This window comes from Hoplias malabaricus, chromosome 10 (genome assembly GCF_029633855.1).
Source record: "Hoplias malabaricus isolate fHopMal1 chromosome 10, fHopMal1.hap1, whole genome shotgun sequence".
NCBI classification, from domain to species: domain Eukaryota; kingdom Metazoa; phylum Chordata; class Actinopteri; order Characiformes; family Erythrinidae; genus Hoplias; species Hoplias malabaricus.
In genome coordinates this window covers 28,489,071-28,511,674 of record NC_089809.1, presented here as the reverse complement: position 1 = coordinate 28,511,674, position 22,604 = coordinate 28,489,071, and the positions used below count along the sequence as shown (strand labels likewise).

Here is a 22,604-nt window from a genome sequence, read left to right as displayed (position 1 = left end):
AACCCAAAGGAAAATACATGTCCCACAGTAAAGTTTCCATCAGTGTGGGCAGATCAGCATGAGAGGCATGCTCTTCATGATGCATGAAGAGATTCCTTATATTCAGATGAAACTATTTACATGTCTTTGTCCTTCATTCCCTTTTTTACAATTCAGGAGAAAAACAGTATACTGTGTGTCTGTATGTGAATGCATGCGAATATAGGAATTTGATAACAGTAGTCAGACCGATATGTACATAAACACTAGGCTTTTTTTTTAAAGAGAGCTAGTATTTAAGCTTTTCCTGCCACATCCTGATATTTCCTTTAGTCATAATTGACCTTTCAAATAATGTTGTTTTGATTCACAACTCCCCAGAGACATGCTTTTCAGCGAGCCTCCATATCTCTCCAGACCCAGATTGTCCCATTGCTGAAAAGCTTGCACACTTGCTTATCCATTTCATTATCTATCCCATGCTTGTCATAGCCTCATTAACACTCTATAATTGTCTAATCGCATCTTTTCTTACATTATTTTACCATTATTCTCAACCTTACAAGTGTCTTCTGCATGATGCAAATTTCCACTCTGCAGATTGTTTTTCTTGCTCTTTCCTCTTTCCACATCTTTTCTCATTCCCCAACATGTCTTCTTTGGAGAGGGCTTCCATTCAAAGCAAAAAGCAGTGATCAATACATCGATTTGCCAAGGGAAAGGCCAGTTTACTAATCAGTGCTGTCCATGACGAGCATTAGCAACATAATTGAGCTTTCTTGAGAAGTGTCTCTGCGTTCGTCTATGTGTGTTGGGGAAAGAGAGAGTGAGAGAGGGAGAGAGAGAGAGAGAGAGAGAGAGAGAGAGAGAGAGAGAGAGAGAGAGAGAGAGACAGTGATAGTGAGTCAGTGTCCTCTGCAAGAAATAAATTACAATTACAGTTTAAAATAATTGTCTTTTAATACTGGTTCTAGTATTTACTCATAACATAGTGTGTGGACTGAAATAGCGTTACCTGCACACAAGAACATATTTTGGGAACCCCAAGGAATTCATTAATTCATTCATTGTCTGTAATGTTTGTCCAGTTCAGGGCCATGGTGCCTATCCGGAATGTGTAGTGCTTCCTACACATTAATCACAAAACCTTTACAGTTGTAGTATTATAAAGAAATTGTTTCATTCATTCATTCATTCATTCATTATCTGTAACCGCTTATCCAGTTCAGGGTCGCGGTGGGTCCAGAGCCTACCTGGAATCATTGGGCGCAAGGCGGGAATACACCCTGGAGGGGGTGCCAGTTCTTCACAGGGCAAATTGTTTCACATGTTTATGAATATATGCATGTTTACAACAGTGTACAATACCAATGCCAAATTTTTAACTAAATAATACCATTGTATGTGAAAGCATCCAAACAGCCAATATATTGCTTGTTTTTAATTATTTATGACATTTTAGCTTAGAGGCTCAGCATTGCCTAAAACAATGCATTCCAATATGACTCTGAAACTAGTATGTCTTTACATTTTAAAACACACTTATGAAGTGAATTCTAATAGATTTCTGCTGTGAAAAACTCATTTGCACTGTTTAATTTGATCATTTGTGAGTGAATGTGAGCTAACTCCATTTAAAAACATCACTTCAACGGTGAAACTATGTCTTAAGAATGGATTGAACAAATATTTTGTAAAGTATTTTTACAGCAATATCATAAGAAACAATGTTAGATAGTTTGCATTCCGTTAAGATGTTTTGAGTCTCATTTAATGCAGTGGATGTGTTTGAGCACACAGTGTGAATGCACTGTTTATACTTCGCCGGTCTTACAGGCTTAGAGAACATATGCAATAGCTCCAGAGTATGGAGATTTAAGCAGGAACTGAAGGAAGACTGCTTGATTATGGCTGATGAATTATGCACAACTGGCATCTCAAGGTTGATTTGCGTAAAGCCGTACATTCCTGATAAGCTGCCCGTGCTTATGCCAGCAGTGTCCTGTTAGTTTCAACAGCATGCTCTCCGTGGAGCTCAGGAAATCACAAGCATGATTCCAGAATCTCCCACCTTGTGGGGAAACAAACACAAACCAAATGTACGCCAACAACACCCTCACTGTTTGTTAATAAGGCTGTCAAAGTGACCTGTACTTCTAGCCAACAGTAGCCACTAGTCATGATATTTTGCAACCCATAGCAAATGCAGGCTACAAACAGCCTGCAAACAGCAAAGAAAGAGCAGAGAGATGCTGGCTCCGGCTCCAGCTCCCAACCCACTCTGACGAAGCAAAGGCCCCACATCGGCCGCCACTCAAAATGGAGGCACGCGGTGTGAAATAGTTTGCGAGCAGTGTGAAATAGGCTGGTGGAATGAGAATAGGCAGCCCAGATGGATGCTGGGTAGGCTTACCACGCAGGAGATCAGAGGTGGCATGAGGCGAGGCGTGGGCGCGGAACAGCTGCCAATCAAAATCATCCTCCTCTCCCTGGCTGAACTCACACAAGCTGGGGTCGGAGTCCTCATCAAATGTACAGCCTGCTGCTATAGTAGGGGAGAGAGAAAGAGAGCAAGAGAAGACAAACAGCATTAGTCTCCATTCCAGTGGTCCCCAACACATAGTCTCATTTAAAAAAGTTCTTCAAAATATGGCCTATTACTGTGTTTTCTGTCTGACACCGTCACACTTTTTATTCATGAGATCAGCTTAAGACAAATGGCTCCGGGGACCCAGAATAAATTCACTTGGGCTTCAACTCACCTACAATTTGTTGACCATAAAATGCACATTACAACATAAGGGAGTTTGCAGAGGCCCCTTGGGAATTTGTCTTACTTGCAGGTGAGAGCAGCTGCAGGACCCCATGACGGCAGTCTAATTGAGCTGTGGTATGTCTTATCTTGGGCTATATTTCATCATGCTATCCCTTCTGATCTCATTTCTGTGGCTGAAGTGGGAAAGGTGCCAGCCTCCACATCTATATCCAGATCCCTTAGCACCCTTTCACCTAGATGCCAATTAATATCATCTATTCATGACACAGGCTGCCCTCCAAAAAAACACTCCCATAAACTACTTCAAGCAAGATATATCCTTTCAGCACTGGGTGCTATTCTGGCTATACCTGTACAGTGTTTTTGGCACTACACTACACTACATTGAATTGAAGTTTTAGTCATACCAATTAAAGTATATGCTGTTAAGAGTTAAGAGGAATTCTCTGGAAAGAGGGCAAATCAATGATAACATCAACTCATCTTCCTTAGTATAGAACCAGTCACAGCATTAACTCTAAACTGCAAAAATGTTTTTAAAAGCACACTATTCGTAACCCCTATGTAATGTAACTACTTTGTAATGTTTTTGTCACAACAAATTACGAAGATGATACAAAACAATCCAATAAAAATAGCATTTTTGTTCTGGTTAATAAGCCATACGTTTAGCAAGAAGTACGCGTTTTCAGGAAGCATGGGTCATTTAAATGCATTAATGTGAATTTAAATATCATCTGACACTGTGAAAAAGTTTGGAATATAATGTGGTATTGAATTTAAACTAATCTGGCCTGGCACTGGCCTCTCACCCTGAAGCAGTCACTCATGCTAAGCATGTCACCAGGCCTCACATGACTTCCAGAACTACAAACAAAGTTTTAGATCTATACCCCTCATGGGAGCAGATTTATTATTGTAATACATCAGGAGCTGCTAGAGCGAGGCCAAAAGCTCATTTCTGTTCCAAATTTCATCTAATGGGCGGTGCGGATCTAACCCCAGGGTCCAGGCCTTCCACTCGGCTGCCTCCGTGGCTCACTGCATCTGGCGTAGTGCTGCGTATTAGCCCAGCCGTGTACGAGCAAGCATGCTCTCATACGAGCATCTGAACCCGGTCACATGACTCTGACCCGAGCCAGCGCACATCAGCCAAACACCAGAGAGGGACCATTCCAACAACCACTACCAACACAACACTCATAACATCAAGGTGACCCTCACAGCTCACTGCCTCATTATTGCCACCACTGGGTAAGCCATTGTTTTACAACCAAGAGGAAGAGCAAGCTGCAAGCATTTTTATACATGTACAGAAAACTTTTTTGAAAGACAACGGTTATCGCCGTATAAAGAATAAAACAGCTCTCCAGCTTCTCAATCCATTTCTGTCTATCATTAATCCAGATAATCAGCTTCTCTGTACTGTTACAAAAATTAGAGTCTAATTTTAAATAGACTTTGCGTATCTGTGATTATAAACCATTAAAACACATTCTAATCCAAATTTCACACCAGAAACAAAAGGCATCACACTTCTACGCTGCTGTAAACCGTTTCAAATCAATGCCTACTTTTATATATATATCTCCCTTCACACTAGAGAAAAAGTAATGAACTTCATTAGAGGCCTCAAGCGTCTTCGGTTTTGTCTTTCACTTATAGCACAGGCTATTTCAAGATGATATTAATTTAAATATACAATTTATGGCCAAAAGTATACAGACACCTTACGGCACTCCTATACGAGTTTGTTGGACACCTACCTTTCAAAACCAAGTTCCTTAAATGCATAACTGGTCAAGCCTGTTAATTGCACGTTCTATTGGGTAGATCCTGTGTCAGATTTTCTTTGTTTTATTTGCATAAATCACAGCTTTCTCTGCCATGCTGAAAATCTACATTACAATCTTACCAAGTGGTGTTGAAAATATAATGAGAAGTTAATTATTTGGTGACATTCTGTTTGCACAGGCTTTAATAGATTTCTATCTTTTCTATAATATACCTTTTTAACTAATCATGGAGTAGAATGACTGCACAAAGGGAACATTTAAAGAAAGGCAAGTGAAAGAGAATGAAAGAATGATATTACACATTATACTGGCAATTATTTAAATAATCAGCCCAAAAGATAGTACTGCAAGCCTTTACTTATCATTCAGATAAATTTGCTCAGTGGCTCTTGTGCCCAGCTAACAAGAAAAACTCCAATTTATCTGCCATCTATGTGTAAACCTTTGTCTGAATAAAGTCATACAAAAGTGAGCAGTCCATTCAGCTGAAGAGATTGAAAAAACTGCCCCATAGGTTAAATTCGCACCTCTCTCTAAACAGTTATAGCAGGGATATGACAGAGGTCAGAGATTAATATTCCAGCACAAGAGATACTGTACGGAACATTTCACAATATGACACAAAAAAGTACTACATTCCTGTCCAAGATTGCAAAAGTAAGCATTTTTTCTCTCATTTCTGAAGTCAAGATTGACCACACTGGTGTTGTGATGAAAGCCCAAGTAGCCCACGCTTCATCTTATCTGAGAGCCCCAATGTCAGCCTAGTCAAGACCCCCTCCAACAAGTAATTACATTTTAATTTGGAACAGCTACGCCACGTGGCACAACATCAACTTTGAGTCTCTGCCAAGGTTAAAAAGCCCCCTGGCTACAGAGCACTGAGACTTCTCTATGCACTAGTTCATCTAGTCCGCTTGTTCTGTTTATTAATGCGGACAAGACCCCTTTCAAGATGCTGGCTTTTATTGTCAGTCAATTAAATGTTGAAGAATGGTCTGCCTAAGCCCTCTAAGGACATTGTGTTCAACACACTCGCATCTGAACTGATCTCATTTCTGAAGACACATGCTGAAATATGTAAATAAATCTGTCTTTTGTTCTAGTTCAGAAAGCTTCCCGTTACCCAATTTACCATTAGATAGTGACATAGCTTCCTGCTGGCACTCTACTGGCCATTGTGCAAATGGAATAAAAATCATCTCAAATATTTTAATTGACATTATCAGATTAGTTATCATGCTGTGTAAAACTGTTTGTGTCTCTATAAATGATGGACATAATAAAAAAAGATAAGGAAATATATTTATATATATTTTAATATAAGAAATACATGTGTACAGCCATAATAAAACACACAAATTTGTTATTTTATTCATCTTCTCTAACTGCTTAATCTTGATTAGGGTCACAGCGAATGAAAAGCCCACACAGATTCACTGGGCACAAAACAGGAACACTGGACAGTGCGTCTGTCCATCACAGGGTATCACACACTCATCCAGAAACATACACACACACACACACACACACACACACACACATATATATATATATATATATATATATATATATATATATATATATATATATATATGTGTGTGTGTGTGTGTGTGTGTGTGAATAGGGTATATATATATATATATATATGTATATGTACCCTATCTATAGAAAATGTCTCATAGTGTGTGAAATAGAGTGTGGGAGTAAACCGGAGTGCCCAAAAGAAACCCACTCCAACACTGCTCATATACATGAATGACCTACTCCAAATACAATAAAATAAATATTACATGCCTGTGTTATACATCAACAGCTCATGAGGAAAAGACAAAAAGATGTTTATTTACTACATATAATAACACCAGAAGACCAGAAGGCTTTGTCTTTTGAAAAATGCACAAGCTTCCTCTATAACCCAGAAGCTAAAACACACATCAAAGTGCAATGTCAACTCTGTGGCTGTTCTGGAAATGAGGTGCACACTTTACAGAGACCAAACTTCAGGGGTCCTTGGGATCTGCTGGCATGGCTGGCAGGGCGAGAATACAAAGTGAGGAGCAGGAGGAGATAAGTGAGAAAGTTGTCAGGAGATCAGAAGGATGAATCGTCTATGTCTGGTAAGGTAGCATGGAAGGGGTGATTTGTTTAACGACTCGAGGTTAGCTCTGTCATGTCGGGGATATTTAAAGTCTGTCCTACTTTGAAATTTTTACCTTCTATATTTTTTTCTTTCCTTTTAGACCCTTACTGGCTGCCTTCCTTACAGTGATTTTTATTGCCCACAAACGTGGCTCCGCAAATTAGATTCCACTCTTACCATATCTTCTTGTGTGCTTGCCTCCTGCTTTGCCATTTAATTGAGTGCTTGCATTGCACTAGGGGACTTAGGGGCAGCATTGTTAGTGAATCCCTGGTAATCCGACATTTACATAGGCTTTATTCAGCGTTCCGCGTGCTTTCTCTGGTTCAGGGATATGTTTTTCCATAAACTTTCCACTTCAAATAAACACTTCACTGAGAGCAAACAAGCAGGAGTTGAGAGGCCCAGTGCAGCACCTAAGCCTGAGTGGGATCTCCCATCCCTGTTCTACTCTTACATGCACATGTGCGCCAAACAACAACACCCCATTAATTGCCTTTAAAAGCGTTTTCACTACTGCACTTTAATATGCGTACATGGCTTACAAGCACTGCTGCTCATAAAAAAAGGCACTTTGTGGTTCAAAAGCGTGTGAAAGATTTCTCATTATTAAGCTTCCCGTAATGGCCCTCTCGCTGAGATAACCTGCTCCTGTCAGCCTGAGTGGCTCTTTTTTTTAACCAGGCTCAGGTAATTCATGGTGTATGAAATGAATTACAGTGCCTGAGAGACGCTGGGGAAATAAACCAGAGCAGAGCAAGCATCCCTACCACCCGGAACCTGCCACAGTAGGTACAGGTGATATTGATTTTTTAAAATCACTAATAGATTTTTTTTTTAATATCCCAGGAGATTACACAATTGAATATATGAGAAAAAGACACTAATTTAAAAAAAAAAACAACCATCCACCAAAAATAATTCTTAAGCAAATGTTATAATTTGGTCACAAAGTGGTGATAAAAAGTTTCCTGTAGTGCCCACTAATGGTCAAAGTGTGGAGTGCATCTTTAAAAGAATCTATCCACTGAGCATTTTCATTCAGTCATTCATTATCTGAAACCTCTTCATCCTGTTCAGTGTGGTGATGGGTCTGGAGCCCACCTAGAATCACTGGGCACTAGGCAGGAACACACCCTGTATGGAGGGCCAGTCTGTCTCAGGGCAACAGACACTCACACATTCACTCATACCTATGGAGACGTTTTATTAGCCCATCCATTAGATCAACCTGTGTTTAGAAACCGGAGCACCCTGAGGAAACCAACACAAACACAGTGAGAGAACACCAAACCCCTCACAGACAGTGACATGAGTCGGGAACCAACCCACAACCCCAGGACCCTGAAGCTGTGTGACTGCGAAACTACATGTCACTGTGCCGTGTGTCACTGTGCCGCTTACTGAGCACATGTACTGTACTTTTCAGAAAACTGTTACAATGATATGTGTTGACTGACACCTCATTTTCATTTTAGAAGGGGGTGGGGGGGGGCTACGTTAAGTCTGATCAGATTCAAATCCTTCCAATCCTACTTAGGCCACTGCAAATATGCAAGTTAAAGTGGCAATTCCCATTATTGACTATGCGCTTGAAATCTGTCAAATGCTATTATCCACATACATAATATAAAATAATTGTAGTATTAATCTGCTAAATTAAGATGCATTATTCATGAAAAAAATTAACTGGCAAAAATTATGCATCTTGCATTGTAGGTGGATAGAATTTGGATTGGGCTATCCTTATATCCAGATTAATATTATTTTATGTGCTCTATATATTTCTTCATAGGGTCTTTTACAAAAAATTTACAACATTGGGAAGTGACAATCACAACACAAAAACCCCAGTCAGAGCTGTCTAAGTTTGGGATTAAGAATGTAGAGCTCAGAGTGGAGCAGAGGGTTTGTGTAGGGGGCATTGTGCTCTGAGTGAACCTGATTGCAGCCCCTTCAGCCCCCAACCGCCACCACAGGCTTCTCCCAAAGGCTAATCAGACATTCTCTCATTGGCCAGATGCGCAGCTGGAAGATGGTGGCACGGCTGGGGTTCGGCCTAGCTTTAGCGCTAGCCTCATTAGCATTGCTTTACAAAGGCTTAGCAACACATAGACGAGCTCTGTTAGCATCAAGCTGAGGGCTTCTCACTGTTCTCCACAGCATCTTACTGCAAGGCCTTCCATCTTTCTGTCTCTCTCTTTCTCTCTTTCTCTTTCTCTACCAATGAATACGGTTCACAAAATTAATGAGGGAGCCACAGAGTTGACACACGCAAACAGAGCACTGGCCATGCAGACGGGCAATGGACGAACACTCATGCGCTTTTCCATAATGCATTTAACAATGGCCGAAAGGCACAAAAATGGGCAGCTGAACAAAACACAGAGGTGCATGGCATTCCATTGCAGCAGTGACGTAAAGTGGACATCTGCTATATACCCTACAGTCAAGAGCACCTAGGATCTAGGACATCCTATTCTATTTTATATTGCTCTTTAGCATAGTTTGTAAAACAAATTAATAATGAAAGGCCCATAAATATAGAACATTGTTATCCAGAAGGACAATTTTATTCATGCTACAAATGTGGACAATTACGGCATTAGGAAGCATGCCCAAGGACTTTTAAAAATATTGCTATAAAGTAACATCTCTTGAGGATCAGCAATGAAACGCCAGTCTGTCACAAAAGAGCAGAAATGTTACCTTCTACATTAAACCAACAGAGACCAAACACATCAGTCATTGCTCAGTGTGCTCTTTTTAATCTGAGAAGATGACAGGTTTTTTGGAGGAAAGGCAAATTAAAAAAAACAAAAACACAGCAAAAAAAGGATCAGCCTAATTAACAGAAAGAGATGTGGGAGCAAGCTCGCCTGAGTGACATCTCACAAATCGCACAGGCTTGAGCTTTCAACTGACATGATTTGTTTTCAAAAGGACTGTCTGTTCAGTAACAACAACCCGTGACATCATACAGAGCAGTTACAAATGAATACATGCCGTGGTGCTTTTCTTGTTCATGCTGCTCGTCCCGTGTGAAGGTAAGTGAAACGTGAGGCCTAAGGTCTAGCAGCCCAAGAGACGGTGGGCAACTCCAGGCCTGTGTGAGAAGGCTGCTTGGCAGTGGGTCCTGGGAGAGCAGCAGTCAGTGGGCAGGCAGGCTGCTGGAATACTAAGTAGGAGGATGTAAGGCTGAGCACACACAGTGCGAGGCTGCGGTCCAGAGTGGGCCGGGCTCTCTGCACACCTGCTGCTGGAGCTGCAGTGCACACAGCTGCTGAAAGCCCATGGCATTATCCAGAGACCTCACCGTGCCTCTGGGACTCTGAGCAAATACACACTGCATAATGAAACTTCACAGAAGTGAAGAAGACTGAGCATCAGTTTTTCTGCATCATGTTAAACGACACAGGTTAAACTACTAGTTAAATGTTGATTTTATTATCTGTGAGAAAAAATATTCAATAATTCCTGTAATTATTGGCACTCTTGTTAAAGATGTCTAAGAGAATGCTTAAGCCCTCCTCAATAGTGAATCTCTCCATATCTTCCAGGGTCCGTGAATGAATGTGTGAGTGTGTTTCACCCTGCGAAGGATAGGCACCCCTCCCCCCAGGGTGTATTTCCACCTCTCACCCAGTGATTCCAGGTAGACTCCGGACCCACCACAAACCTGAATTGGATAATCGGTTACAGACTATGAATGAATTAACACTCAAATTTATTTTGTACAAAGGCTGATGAATTTGGTCAAAATATCTAATTGCTGTTTTTCTGACCAATGTTGATATCATATTTGAAATGGCAATTTTCAATGAATTCAGGACTTTTCTGCATCTTTTAAGTGTTAGCTAAGCTTACAGCTGAGGACTGTTCAATAAGAATATCCATCTGCTGTTATTTTGTATTGAACACATCTGAGGCTTTAAGTTATCTATCCAAACTGAGAATCCTGCTGCGCAGAATCCATGCCAGGCCTGATTTTTGTAACCAAGAAGATATGGCTTTTATTTTGAAAACTGAATGTAGAGTGACAGACTGTCATTCAGTTGTGGTTATGTGCACAGCAGTGTTTGGATGCCTTTTTTTATTATTTTTTATTATTATTATCGTTACACTTATATAGCGCCTTTCTAGACACCCAAGGACGCTTTACAATCTACACTGCTCAGAACGCTCAATTCACACACACACACTGGCGAGAAGCAGCAGCCAAACGCGCACAGCGTACTCTCAACCAGAAACGACCGTCCACCTGGAGGACTGCATCGGGCACTAGGGTTTAACCCAGGACAGAGCGCCAATCCATATCTGGGCGCACACATACAGACATTCATTCACACACCAGGACAGTTATTAGAGAAGCCAATTCACCTACCCTCCATGTTTTTGGACTGTGGGAGGAAACCGGAGCCCCCGGAGGAAACCCACGCAGACACGGGGAGAACATGGAAACTCCACCCAGATGGGACTTGAACCCAAGATCCCAGCGCTGGGAGGCGAACGTGCTAACCACCAAGCCACCGTGCCGCCATTAATTTTACAGCCCTAATTTTTAATTCATCTTTGCCAACTGTGCTAGAGAGCTGGCTGTATTTGTATTTATCCTGATATTAATGGATTTTTTAAACAAATTAATACTTATTATGAGATTAATGGCTTAACATATCTTTATAAACTGTTAAATTAGAGCACTCAAACAACCATGTTAATATATTTAGACGTTCATAAGAACAAAAAGAAAAATTAATTGGACGTAAATCTTTTCTACAGCCTTCATTTGTTACTGTGACTAAATCAACTGGCATCCATTCGAAGAAAGAATATGAAAACTAACTTCACAATGTGAAATTCATTTAAGTGTGTTTGTGTACACACGTGTGCGGATGTCTGTGTTAGTGTGTGTGTACTTCATTGTCCCCATTAGGAAAGAGTGTTTGAAATTTGCACCTGAGGTGGAGCACTAGAGCAATCAACACGGCAGTGGGAGCACTGCACTCGGCCTGGAAGAACCAGCAGGCTGAACCCAACCTCTCACCCACAAATGAAGCTCATTAAAGACAGGGTTAGGAGAAGATTCACAGTGGTGCAGCAACAATGAAGCAGCAGCGCACACCATGACATCTCACTCAAACCTCTCACTTAGCAACTTTGTCAAAAACGAGGAGTACCGGCAGCTGAGAGAAATGCAGTGGGACATAGTCTGTTTCCTGTGAGACAGAAATGAGCTCAGAATGATTTAACTGCACAGTAGACTGATCTAAGACCAACAGGCTGTCACAAGCTGTGATACATCTATATTTACTTGTATTTCCACACTTAGGAAAAGTGTACAAGCACTAGTTAGAAACGATTTGTGAGATTTGCAGTGCAGTATGGTTACATATGTGAAGTATTTTTGAAAATCCAAAAACTTCTATGATTTAAAATTTATTTTGCAATGTTTCTGAATTAAATTGTCACAGGAATGTTTACATTTGGGCTATATACTGGATATAGCCAGAAATAACAATGGCCTGTTTTTGTTTCCCTGGGAAGCATTATAATTAGTTTGACCAACCTTAAATGTTATTATCCTTGCTTTATAAATGCAAGTGTTTATCTCATATCTGGCGATGTATTGTATACATAAGCAGCTTTTTGTTCAATGTTCTGCCAATTTTCCAAATCCAACAGGCATATCAAGGATATTTCAAGAGTTTTAGCCATTACTATCTGAAGGACTTCCAGGTTAGATTCTTGCATTAAAGGGGACACAGTTCCCTGGGGTCTTAATGAAACATCTGTGACAGGCTTTGGTCAAAGTACAAAAAAGGATTAACAGTCCTGTTCAGAACAACCTGTTTCAGCTCCTGTTCCTTTTAATGAGAATGCCCCACAGCTCTGTTGATTGCGAGAGGTCAGGAGCGAGGAGCAGAAACTCTGGATTTTAGCCTTCTTTTTCTTCCCCCGCAATTTGTAGGTTGTTGGGCTTCAGATACCCACACACATAAAATGTAATTTTTCACCTTCCTGTTGAGTATATAGCAGCCTCCTCTGTTCAGGTTTTGTACAAAAATATCCAGGTTCAACAGTGGATTAGTTCCCATGTCAGGTTTGACTGTAACTTTCACTACTAACACAAACAGTTTTTAGTTCTTTCCACAAAATACGAGCCATTAGATCTGAACGTAAATCCTTTTTTTTCTTTTCTTTCAGTGTGCTTGTCTCACATATTGGATGACACTAATGACACTAGAGCTTTGATCTGTTCATGGCACTGACACTGACTGTCTTCATTTAGACAGGCCACCTTGCCTAGCATCCCACGACTGGCATATTTGGCATGGATGGCTGACTGCCCGCAGGATTAATAAACTGTGTCCGGACTGATCCTGTTTTAATTAGGCCCTCTGCTCCGCTACAAGCGCTGCAGTTAAGTGGTGCTTCAGCGATAGAGGGCCAATCCGCTATCAGCATGGAAACAGATTTACTTGATGAGTCCGAATTACAGAAGCCGGTTAGCCCGCAGGCAACGCAGCCTACATATACACACACAAGCGTGCACACACTCATGCACTTCCACACTTTATTCTGTGTGGACGCTCAAGGGACAAACACGACTCATTCTGAATGCTAATGCTTCCCATCCGCTGCACTTCATCTCTGTGCTCTATAGTGAATGTCGGCATCTCATATAAAGGAGTCAAGAAAAAAGGCTATTCCATCCAGATATCTCCAAATTCCACTTCAGTGAAGCCTCAGGCCATGGAGAAGATGCTGATAATGAGGGTGTGCCTCCACTGGCTCTCATTTCTCTCACATGTAGTAGACACCTGTCCAAACTAACTGTGTTTCACATCAATCTGATTGATCTACAAAGCTTGGCTGTCTGCTCTGCAACCCATAACCTAGCCCCAACCAATAATAAATAGGCATTTTTCACATTGGTTACATTTTCTGGACATGATCCAAATAATCCCAGCCATTTTTGATACTGAAATCTGGACCCTATAGTCGCTTTCGCACACAAACTCTGGAGAATTTCTAGAATAACTCCAGAGTATCGCTCTGGAGATGTCCCTTGGATTTACTTGTGCATTTCTTCAAATTATTTTCTTTAAATCCAATTGCTTGTAAGCACAGTGAAACATTCTCAGTGGGGTAAGTAAAAGCACCATTCAAAACTTAAACAGAGCCCCTGCTATGGACAACCCGAGAGATGGGAACAGGCAGTCTAGTATCACACATATTCATTTACATACAGCATCTGAAAATATGCAAACAACCATATAAGCAGCCTGCAGCCTCCAGCTTGCTCTGTCTTCAACAACCTCTGATTACCTCCTCTCATAACACAACATAAATCAACCCATTAGTCCATTTCCCTTCGCAGTGTACCGGAAGGACAGAAATGGGGGAAAGGGGGTGAGGGAGACAGACAGAAAACATAAAAGAAAGAAAAAGAAGACTTGCAAAGAAGCAGAGTATGCCAGAGGCCCAGTGTTAGTGAGTCACTGCTGTGACAAGGCTTGTGTTGATAGCTTTAGCTCCCATGCTAGACATGTCCCAGAACCAGACTCAGGCAGTTTGAGGAGTAATGCTGAAGAGAATGGAACCAAGGAACTGGAGGTAAATGCTCCAGGCAAAAGCATGAGATAGCTAAACCGGAGGAATGAGAGGGATGAGCTTAGGAGAAAGGATGACACCATGCTAAAGAATGCTAGCACTCCATTTCCCATGCTATTTACTGCCACTTCCATTCAGCAAACCATCCCCATTCTATTACACTAGAGACATCTTGCACATGCTGACCTGAATAAAGAGTCTCTAACCGCAGCACTCACGGATAATACAAGCTCCATATGCCCTCGGTTCACCCACAGATAGACAAAAGACTGTTAAACATGCAGATACAGCAGCTATTCAGTTCACCGCTGTTTTCTGACATCCAACGAATAAATGGCTGCCCCTTGGCCAACTTGGCCTTGGAAAATAGACTTTATTGGACCTACCTAGTGTAATAAGGATTGATAGAATAGGAGTGGAGAACAAGTAGCTTTTTATAAGTAGTTTTATCAGTGCAATAGTGACACAGTCAAGACCACCTGTCCCAAATGAGAGCAACAGAGTGAAAGTACACAGTTAAATGCCTTCCATGAGTCAGTAGAAGAGAGAGGAAGACTACGGCAGCCACGTCAAATCAAATGCTTCAGACTTACCAAAAAGGCTCTTTAAATGTGATTTGCTATACAGGCACTCACAGTTCTTTGAAGTACCATTTCCAGCTCTCCTGTTCTATTACTTCCAAACAAACAGAAATGCATCTGCAACCACTATTTTTCAGAACGTTTCTATTGAACATAAACTCAGCTAACATTCTTAATTTTTGGTGTGGAAACAGCAGCTAGCATTTTGTTATGACCATTTGTGAGGAATGGCAGGGTTGGTTCTCATTTTTCATTGCCACATATCACGAGCAAAACATACATCAGGATATCCATGATAATGTCAAAGAAATAGAATTAATAATAAAAAATGCACACACAGTGCAGTCTTAAGCACCTATGATTATTATTATTATTATTATTGTTGTTGTTGTTGTTGTTATTATTATTATTTAAAATAATGTATCTTCTAATTAAATATGGTGATGGCATAAAATTATTATCATTATAACAAATACAAAAACATAAATACTGTAAAAATTAAAATATTTTTTCTGTAAAAAGAGGTAGATGAGTTCTGAGTGAGTGTGAAGAACAAACTTTGATTCCAGATGTTCTCCTTGATCGTATAGACTTGGTAAATCAACAGCACACTTAATTTAAAATAAAGAATTTATTAACTTCAGTAAAACTAAATATTTAAGTGATTATTTCATATCATACTGCACTTCCATGAGGAGACATTTGGAAAGGGTTAAACCAACACCTCCACAAACAAAGTGTAACTACTTATTGCAATAATTTTATTTGTTTTAAATCTAATTTTGATGTGTATTTTTATTTTTTTTTTATTGTAGTTACTGCTGTTACTCTGGTGGACAAAGCAGAAACAGCAGTGGGCAAAGTGCAAAGTATATAAACATTATATCTTAGTGAAAGAGGAGTAAGCCTTCATAACCTTTCATTCATTCATTGTCTGTAACCACTTATCCAGTTCGGTGTCATGGTGGGTCCGGAGCTTAGCCATAATCATTGGGCGCAAGGCAGGAACACACCCTGGAGGGATGTCACTCCTTCACAGGGCGACACACACTCACACATTCGCTCACACCCAGGGACACATTTTGAGTCTCCAATCCACCTAACAACGTGTGTTCTTGGACTGTGGGAGGAAACTGGAGCACCCGGAGGAAACCCACGCAGACACAGGGAGAACACACCAAACTCCTCACAGACACTCACTCGGAGAAAACCCACACAGACACCAGGAGAACACTCCAAACTCCTCACAGACAGTCACCCGGAGCGGGACTTGAACCCTGTGTGACTGCGACACGACCTGCTGCGCCACTGTGACACCTTTCATAACCTCCATATATGTATTTTTATATGTATTATAAATATTTTTTGTACATATACAGTTTGTGCTGTGTTGAAATGTGTTATGACATGGCTTAAGGCTTACATTGAGATCCAGAAAATATTTATGAACGTTGGGTTAGAGGGCAAATATACTTCTGTCACATTTTTGAGAGTGCTTTTCTTAATCACCTGAGAACTAACACATGTGCTTATGAACTTGTGTTCATGTGTCACTCTGCGTGTTTGACTTCAAAAAGCAGTTGTGATATGCAGATATATGTACAGACATTATACAGTTTTATGTGCCTTTCTGTTTTATGCCCCTGAGGACAAGTTGTGTAATTGCATTGGGGTGAGTTTCTCCTAATCATCACAATCTCAGGGCACATCAATTATGCTGGAATTATTCTTGAGAAACAGGATTTAATATACAAGTAATATCTGCATCTGCAGTATCCACTAAGGATTGTGAGAAAAATCTAGACTATGGAAGGGGAGTCATCTGCATAGCCTCGGGGAACAAAAGTGGCACTAATACACCACAACAGTCTGACGGGATTAAGTCATAGGCATTCTACCTTGCAAACACATCAAGGTAAGCCAGCTTGGTGACACATTTTGACATGAAGGGATGAGTTAGAGCAAACGAGTGAGTGAGTGAAAGAGAGAGAGAGAGGAGAAGGAGAGAGAAACTGAATTTAAGCAAATTAGTGAGACACTCAAAAAGTAAAATTTGAAAAAAAAAAAAAAACAGGTGAGGGGATAAACAAAACAAGGCAAGTGCTAAGAGAAGAAGAGAGAATGAAACCAACTGTTAAATGTCAGGCAGGCAGCAGGGGGCAGTATTTGAGGTCTTCTGTGCATGCACTGCAAAGTGCAGAGGGTGGATGCAGTGCAGCCTGCTGTTTGGAAGCTAATTAGAAGAGCCTCTGGTGAGAGCAGAAACACCTAGGGCTCGGGCTCACTGCAGGATGCACTTCACCACTTCAAAGGGGCCGTGTTGGAAAGGCAACTTTCCATTGATGCTGACAAACAGGGCGGCAAATCACGTCCCTCCCTTATGGTTTACTTTGCTAAGCCCCTCTCTCCCTCTCTCTTCTATCAGAGCACTCAAGGTCAGCTTCTGAGATGCCAGTGGGCCACCGAGACATCAGCAACAGGAGCTTTGGGGCTGTTCATGTGGCAGCAAACAAATTCTATATCAGCATGGCTAAGTCATTAAAAAAAGAAGAAAGGGACAACACGAGGACCAGGCATCAGGAGCCTGGTGCGCTAGAGCCTTTATTTTCAGGGCTTTATTGGGTAATTAAAGTTTGAAGAGTGGCCATATGCTGCATGTGGCTGGTTGTGGCTCGGCTGCTAAACCTTGACTGGGAACAGGTGAAAGAGAACAGGCTCGCTTACTGTCAGTGCTCCTTGCCATCTGTTACTGGAAAGGCTGTTCTAATGGAAGACAATTACTGGTTTATTTTTACCCCTAAGTCAGTGCCTTTGAATATACTGACAGTGAGTCTCCCATGACTCGGATTCTGATTCCTCCAACCACAAAGAGGGGAACAAAAACTCTCCAAAGGCAAACATGAAAGTGGAATGCGGAGGTAAAAGGTGCTGGGAGACGGCTGAGAAATGAAAGGAACCTCTAAGCACTTACTCCGATTCCTGGTTTTCATGTTCCTGTCACACACTCTACTTTCCCTCTAAAGTCTCTGATAGCACTTGGCCCTGTGCAGCTGGTGCCTCGTGGCAGTCCTGGGTGATATACACTGATTAGTCATAACATTAAAGACACCACTTTTGTTCCTATGCTCGCTGACCATTTTATCAACTCTGCTGAGCATACAGGTGTCCTTTGTAGTTCTACAATTGCGGATTATGTAGTCCATATGCTGCTCTGCCTACTTTGTTAGCTACCTTTCACCTGGTTCCTTAGAGGTTCCTCAGGAACACACCTGAGCCACCACTCAGTGAGTGTAACTTGAGTGGTATAATTCTTAGCGCTGCAGTGGTGTGCTGATGGTGCATTAGCATGAATTACTTTGGCATGTGTGGATCAGACAAAGCAGTGTTGCTGGAGTATTTAAACACTTTGTTTTTCACTGTCGACTCTGTTAGACACACCTATCTCATTGGTTCCCCTTGTAGATGTAAAGTCAGAGACAGTACTTAATCTGTTGTTGCATAGTTTTTAAGATCATGCTCACATGACATTTATGCTGGTTATTTTTGGTTGGTGGAATATTCTCAGTCCAGCAGTGCACTGATGTGTCTGATCCACTTATACCAGTTCCCAAACTTGTTCTACAGTGCCCCTCCACTTCGACCCACATGCACATCTTTTGCTTACAGACTCCTCTGGAATAATTTTCAACATTGTAATCCATACAAAACTGCAAACAATTCACAGATCAACTTTGCAGTGGAATTACTACAAGTAACATGCCTTATCGCAATAGCTGCATGCCCCACAAAGTGGCATGCCACCACTTTGACAACCACGGTACTAGGGCTGTGCCATATTGTATCATTTGCGAAAATATTGTCATATATTTTTTATTGACTAAAAAAGTCAATATTATGATAATCGTGATATTCTGACTTGTTTACATAATGACATCATGCAGTTACCCAATGCGCCCAATGATTATGCTGTTATAATATGGCATACACTCTTTATTGAGTCATTTAGTCAAAGTGAAGTATGGCGGAAAGTGGCTTTGAGATGGAGGAATTTTCTCCAAAAAATGGGTGTCACTTCTGAATGTTTGAAATTGTTAGTAGTAAAATTAAAATTTAATATATAATATTTATTATGTTGCAACAGTGTGTTGCAACATCAGTGTTGTGATGTTATTTTAGAGCCATATCCAAAATTTGCAGGACAACAGATAGAACACAGCGGTGCTGAAACAGCCAATCTGTCAAGAAATTAGAAGGTGGCTGTATTTTTATTGCTGATTGGTTGATAATGTCTGTACCAATATCATTGCCACTTAACAAAACTTTTATTAAGCAATATTAATCAATAACAAAATCTTAAATGCTATGTCCTGTCTGGTTAAGATATACAAAATTGTGCAGAGTTTTCATTTTTTTACCAGTACCATGTAGAACTGCCTGATGCTAAAGGGGTTTGTGCGTTTAATTCACAATGCTTTCATCTAATCCACCTTCGTCTGGTTGTATTGGTCAAGGTTATAAACTGGTGGGGTGTATATGAAGCACCTGGAGGCTAAAATTGCATTAAACCCTGTTGCCCCTGCTTTCTGTGATATGTCACCTCATTTAATGAGCCTGTTTTGTGCCTTAGCACATATTTCTAAATAAATAACAGTTAGGAGGCTGAACGCGACTTTCCTTGCCTGGCAGGGGGCTGTCCCAGTCGCCCTCAGTCAGACTCGAGACATTCCAGCAAGGACGAAGCTAATCACCCCTACACTACACTTAACTCCCCCTCCATCCAAAGCCAAACTTTCTCTGGAGCACTGTTAATCGGGATTTCTGCTCAGCGGGAAAGTGTGTCTGGCTGCTTGTGTGTTGAACAAAGGGATTTACTGAAGCTGTTATAAAGCTGGACCTCTTTCTGCAGCTCTTTCTCCCACAGCCGTCCGAGGAGGAAGCCATGATAGATGCAGTGTGTGTTATTAGCTACAAAGTGGTGAAAAGATTACATGTTTCCTTTCTTCTCCAATCCCTAGATAATTCATCTTTGCTCATCTCCATGTTTATGGCCGTGAGACTGCAGTGGAGAAGGCATGGGGCTTTAAAAAACAAGCCAAATGAATGAACAAAGGCAATGGCCTGCCACAGAGATAATGAAAAAGTCACTTCCTATTGGAAGCCGTGAGGCAGATAGTTTAATTACGTTGCCATTTTTAATTGAACATGAATTATTTACAGTCTGAGCTGTAATGAAATACCGCAAATACCCATATCACCCAGTTAGAGCCAAACTCAGTCATTCATCATGAGTGCACCAGATCTCTCTCTTTACTCTCGGGTGTAAGAAATACTTTGATCAAATTTTCATCACAAGAGTAAACTTTTAGATCAGCAGTTTGGGGAAGAACGTTGTAATATATTTAACCTACTGAAGAAGACAGTAGTCAAATTTAGCTCAATAACCTTTGGCTATTGTTGGCCTCTGCATTGTGTGACTTTCAGTCATGCCTCTGTCTAACACTGCAGCTCAGGTAAAAACAGCAGATCCTGTTCTAGTTTACAGTACAATTCATTTCCAGGCAAAAGTCTATTATTCCTTTATTATTATTCAGACAAAGGTTTTGTATTCTAGAAGGCACACAAAACTACTGACAGCCACTGGTGCAGCAGAATATACATTCTTTTATATAACAGATACTAGCATTTACTAATTTCAAACTTCTGCTCATTTGACAGAACAGTAAGTTGCCTGTTGATGGTCCTTGAAAAAACCAATGCAAACTTTGCTCTTTCAGAAATGTATTTTAAGTCTTCTGGCTAATGCACTCTCTTACACTCAAGAGATCTAAATTTAAATTCCCCAACGGCTGGACATGATGAAGAGACCAGTGCTATGAGCATAGAAATCTCAAGTGGACCCTGCATGTAGACTCATTTGACTCTGTGACTAATATCATCCCTCTGGCATCTGTTCAGCCAAATGGCTCCCAACTTCACGTTAACACCAAGTGACTTAAAATGTGATATAACATCACTGTAGTGGTGGTCTAATGCCTAATATATTCCTTTTAGTAATTTAAATGATTTGATAATATGGAGATTTCATGCAGAGACAATAAACAGTGTTTAATCTTGTAGTATAAAAGATGTGTTAGGAACAGATTATATTAAAACATGTGTCTATTATGCTAATGGATTATTGTGTCTTATAATATGAACATAAGGACATGCCCTGCTACAAAAGTTACTTAAAGGAAAAACATTTTTTTTTGGTTGTTACATCTCCTGAGTATTCAGAAACTTCTGTATGCTACTCATCCTTTTGCCTCAACTGTGATAATAAACCAGTGGTTCACTTTCTCATTGGCTACTTACAAGGTCCACAAAGTCAGGCCTAGACATTCAATTTAAATCAACATCCCAAATCAGACATGACTTTAGAAGCTTCTATAATGTATTTTATCCAATTACAGCGTCGCAGTGTGGATTCTAACCTCATTCCACATACCTAAGGTGAACTCATCTGGAATCTGAATTTCCCCGGCTATTACACCATGTTCCCACTACTGTCGCTATGTATTACACCTAGTGCCATCACAAAGCCCAGACTAAGTCATTTCATCTCAAGAGCAATAATCCTCTCTGCAACTGCATTAAGGCCAGTCATGCGCTCCTTTTTTTATTTAAAGCTTTATCAGTAGAAAGAGTTTATTTTTTGTCCTTTCGAATGATGTGTCCAGCATGACCCTGAGTGCTTTTTAAATTAATGAGAATACAAAAGTTGTTAATAGTTAACAACAGTAAGGGAGTGAATATGTTCTACCATTTCATGGTCATTGCTTTATGACCCAGTCATTTCTGCCCTATCTCTCAAAAGACAATTAACAATCTCTCTGATGGTGAATGGAGAGGAATGTAAAGAAGCTGTCATGAAAATGCCTGAATTTAAGGAGTTGGTATATAATACTCTTTTCCATTTAAAATACAAGGGGGTCTCATACATTTCTAAATAATTTATATGAGGCAAGCTAGATGCCTTTCTGTATGTTTGACTTAATGATATTAGTAATTATCAGCTGTTTCAGTATGTGTTGGCACACAGTATTTAATACTGTTGCTCTCAATGACCTGGGCAATCACGCCACATTTTGCCAACAAGTGTCCCCTGTGCAAGACTTTTACTGCATAAGCCTAGCTCTGTAATATGATCAATACAGTAAAATATTATCTGATACAAAAAATTTAGCAAGAAGACAGATAAACTAGAAAGTTAAGGCTAATATTTTGGAGTTATTCTACTGCTAAGAAGAGTTTCATAAGATGGTCTGCACTGATTCATAATAAAATGCTCTGCATTTCTGAACAGAGTTCTTGACAGAAGAGTCAATTTGTGTAAATTGCAGAAACCCTACTTAAAAATCTTAATTAGCAAAATGTACTCCTAATGGGTTGATTGCCCAACACTCCTCAGCACCAAATATTTTAATGCAAGTCCTCAAGGTGTTTAAAGAATATAAATATAAAACATTGCCAAGAAAATACACTGAGGTAATGGTTAAATTTAATATTATATATATATATATATTCTCTTTCTGAGAAATAAAATAAAGTCAAGTGAACTAAAATGACCATCTTGACCTGAATATGGACACATCTCCACTTATTGCAGTGACACAGCAAAAACATCAGGAGCATGATTTGTAGTGCTGTGCCAACACTGGGCAGTAATACTGTTT

At 40.4% G+C, this 22,604-nt stretch overlaps 1 protein-coding gene across 5 annotated transcripts in view; it reads right to left on the bottom strand.

The window, feature by feature from the left end:
• Positions 1 to 22,604, bottom strand: part of ptprub (protein tyrosine phosphatase receptor type Ub) — a 220,520-nt gene that overhangs the window by 162,421 nt on the left and 35,495 nt on the right. For 4 of the 5 annotated variants that reach the window (XM_066682457.1, XM_066682459.1, XM_066682460.1 and 1 more), the window contains exon 2: positions 2,393 to 2,524. In XM_066682457.1, the coding sequence (XP_066538554.1) occupies positions 2,393 to 2,524 (132 nt within the window). The remainder of the gene's footprint in view (positions 1 to 2,392; positions 2,525 to 22,604) is intronic. The other variant, XM_066682458.1, reaches the window with a different exon arrangement.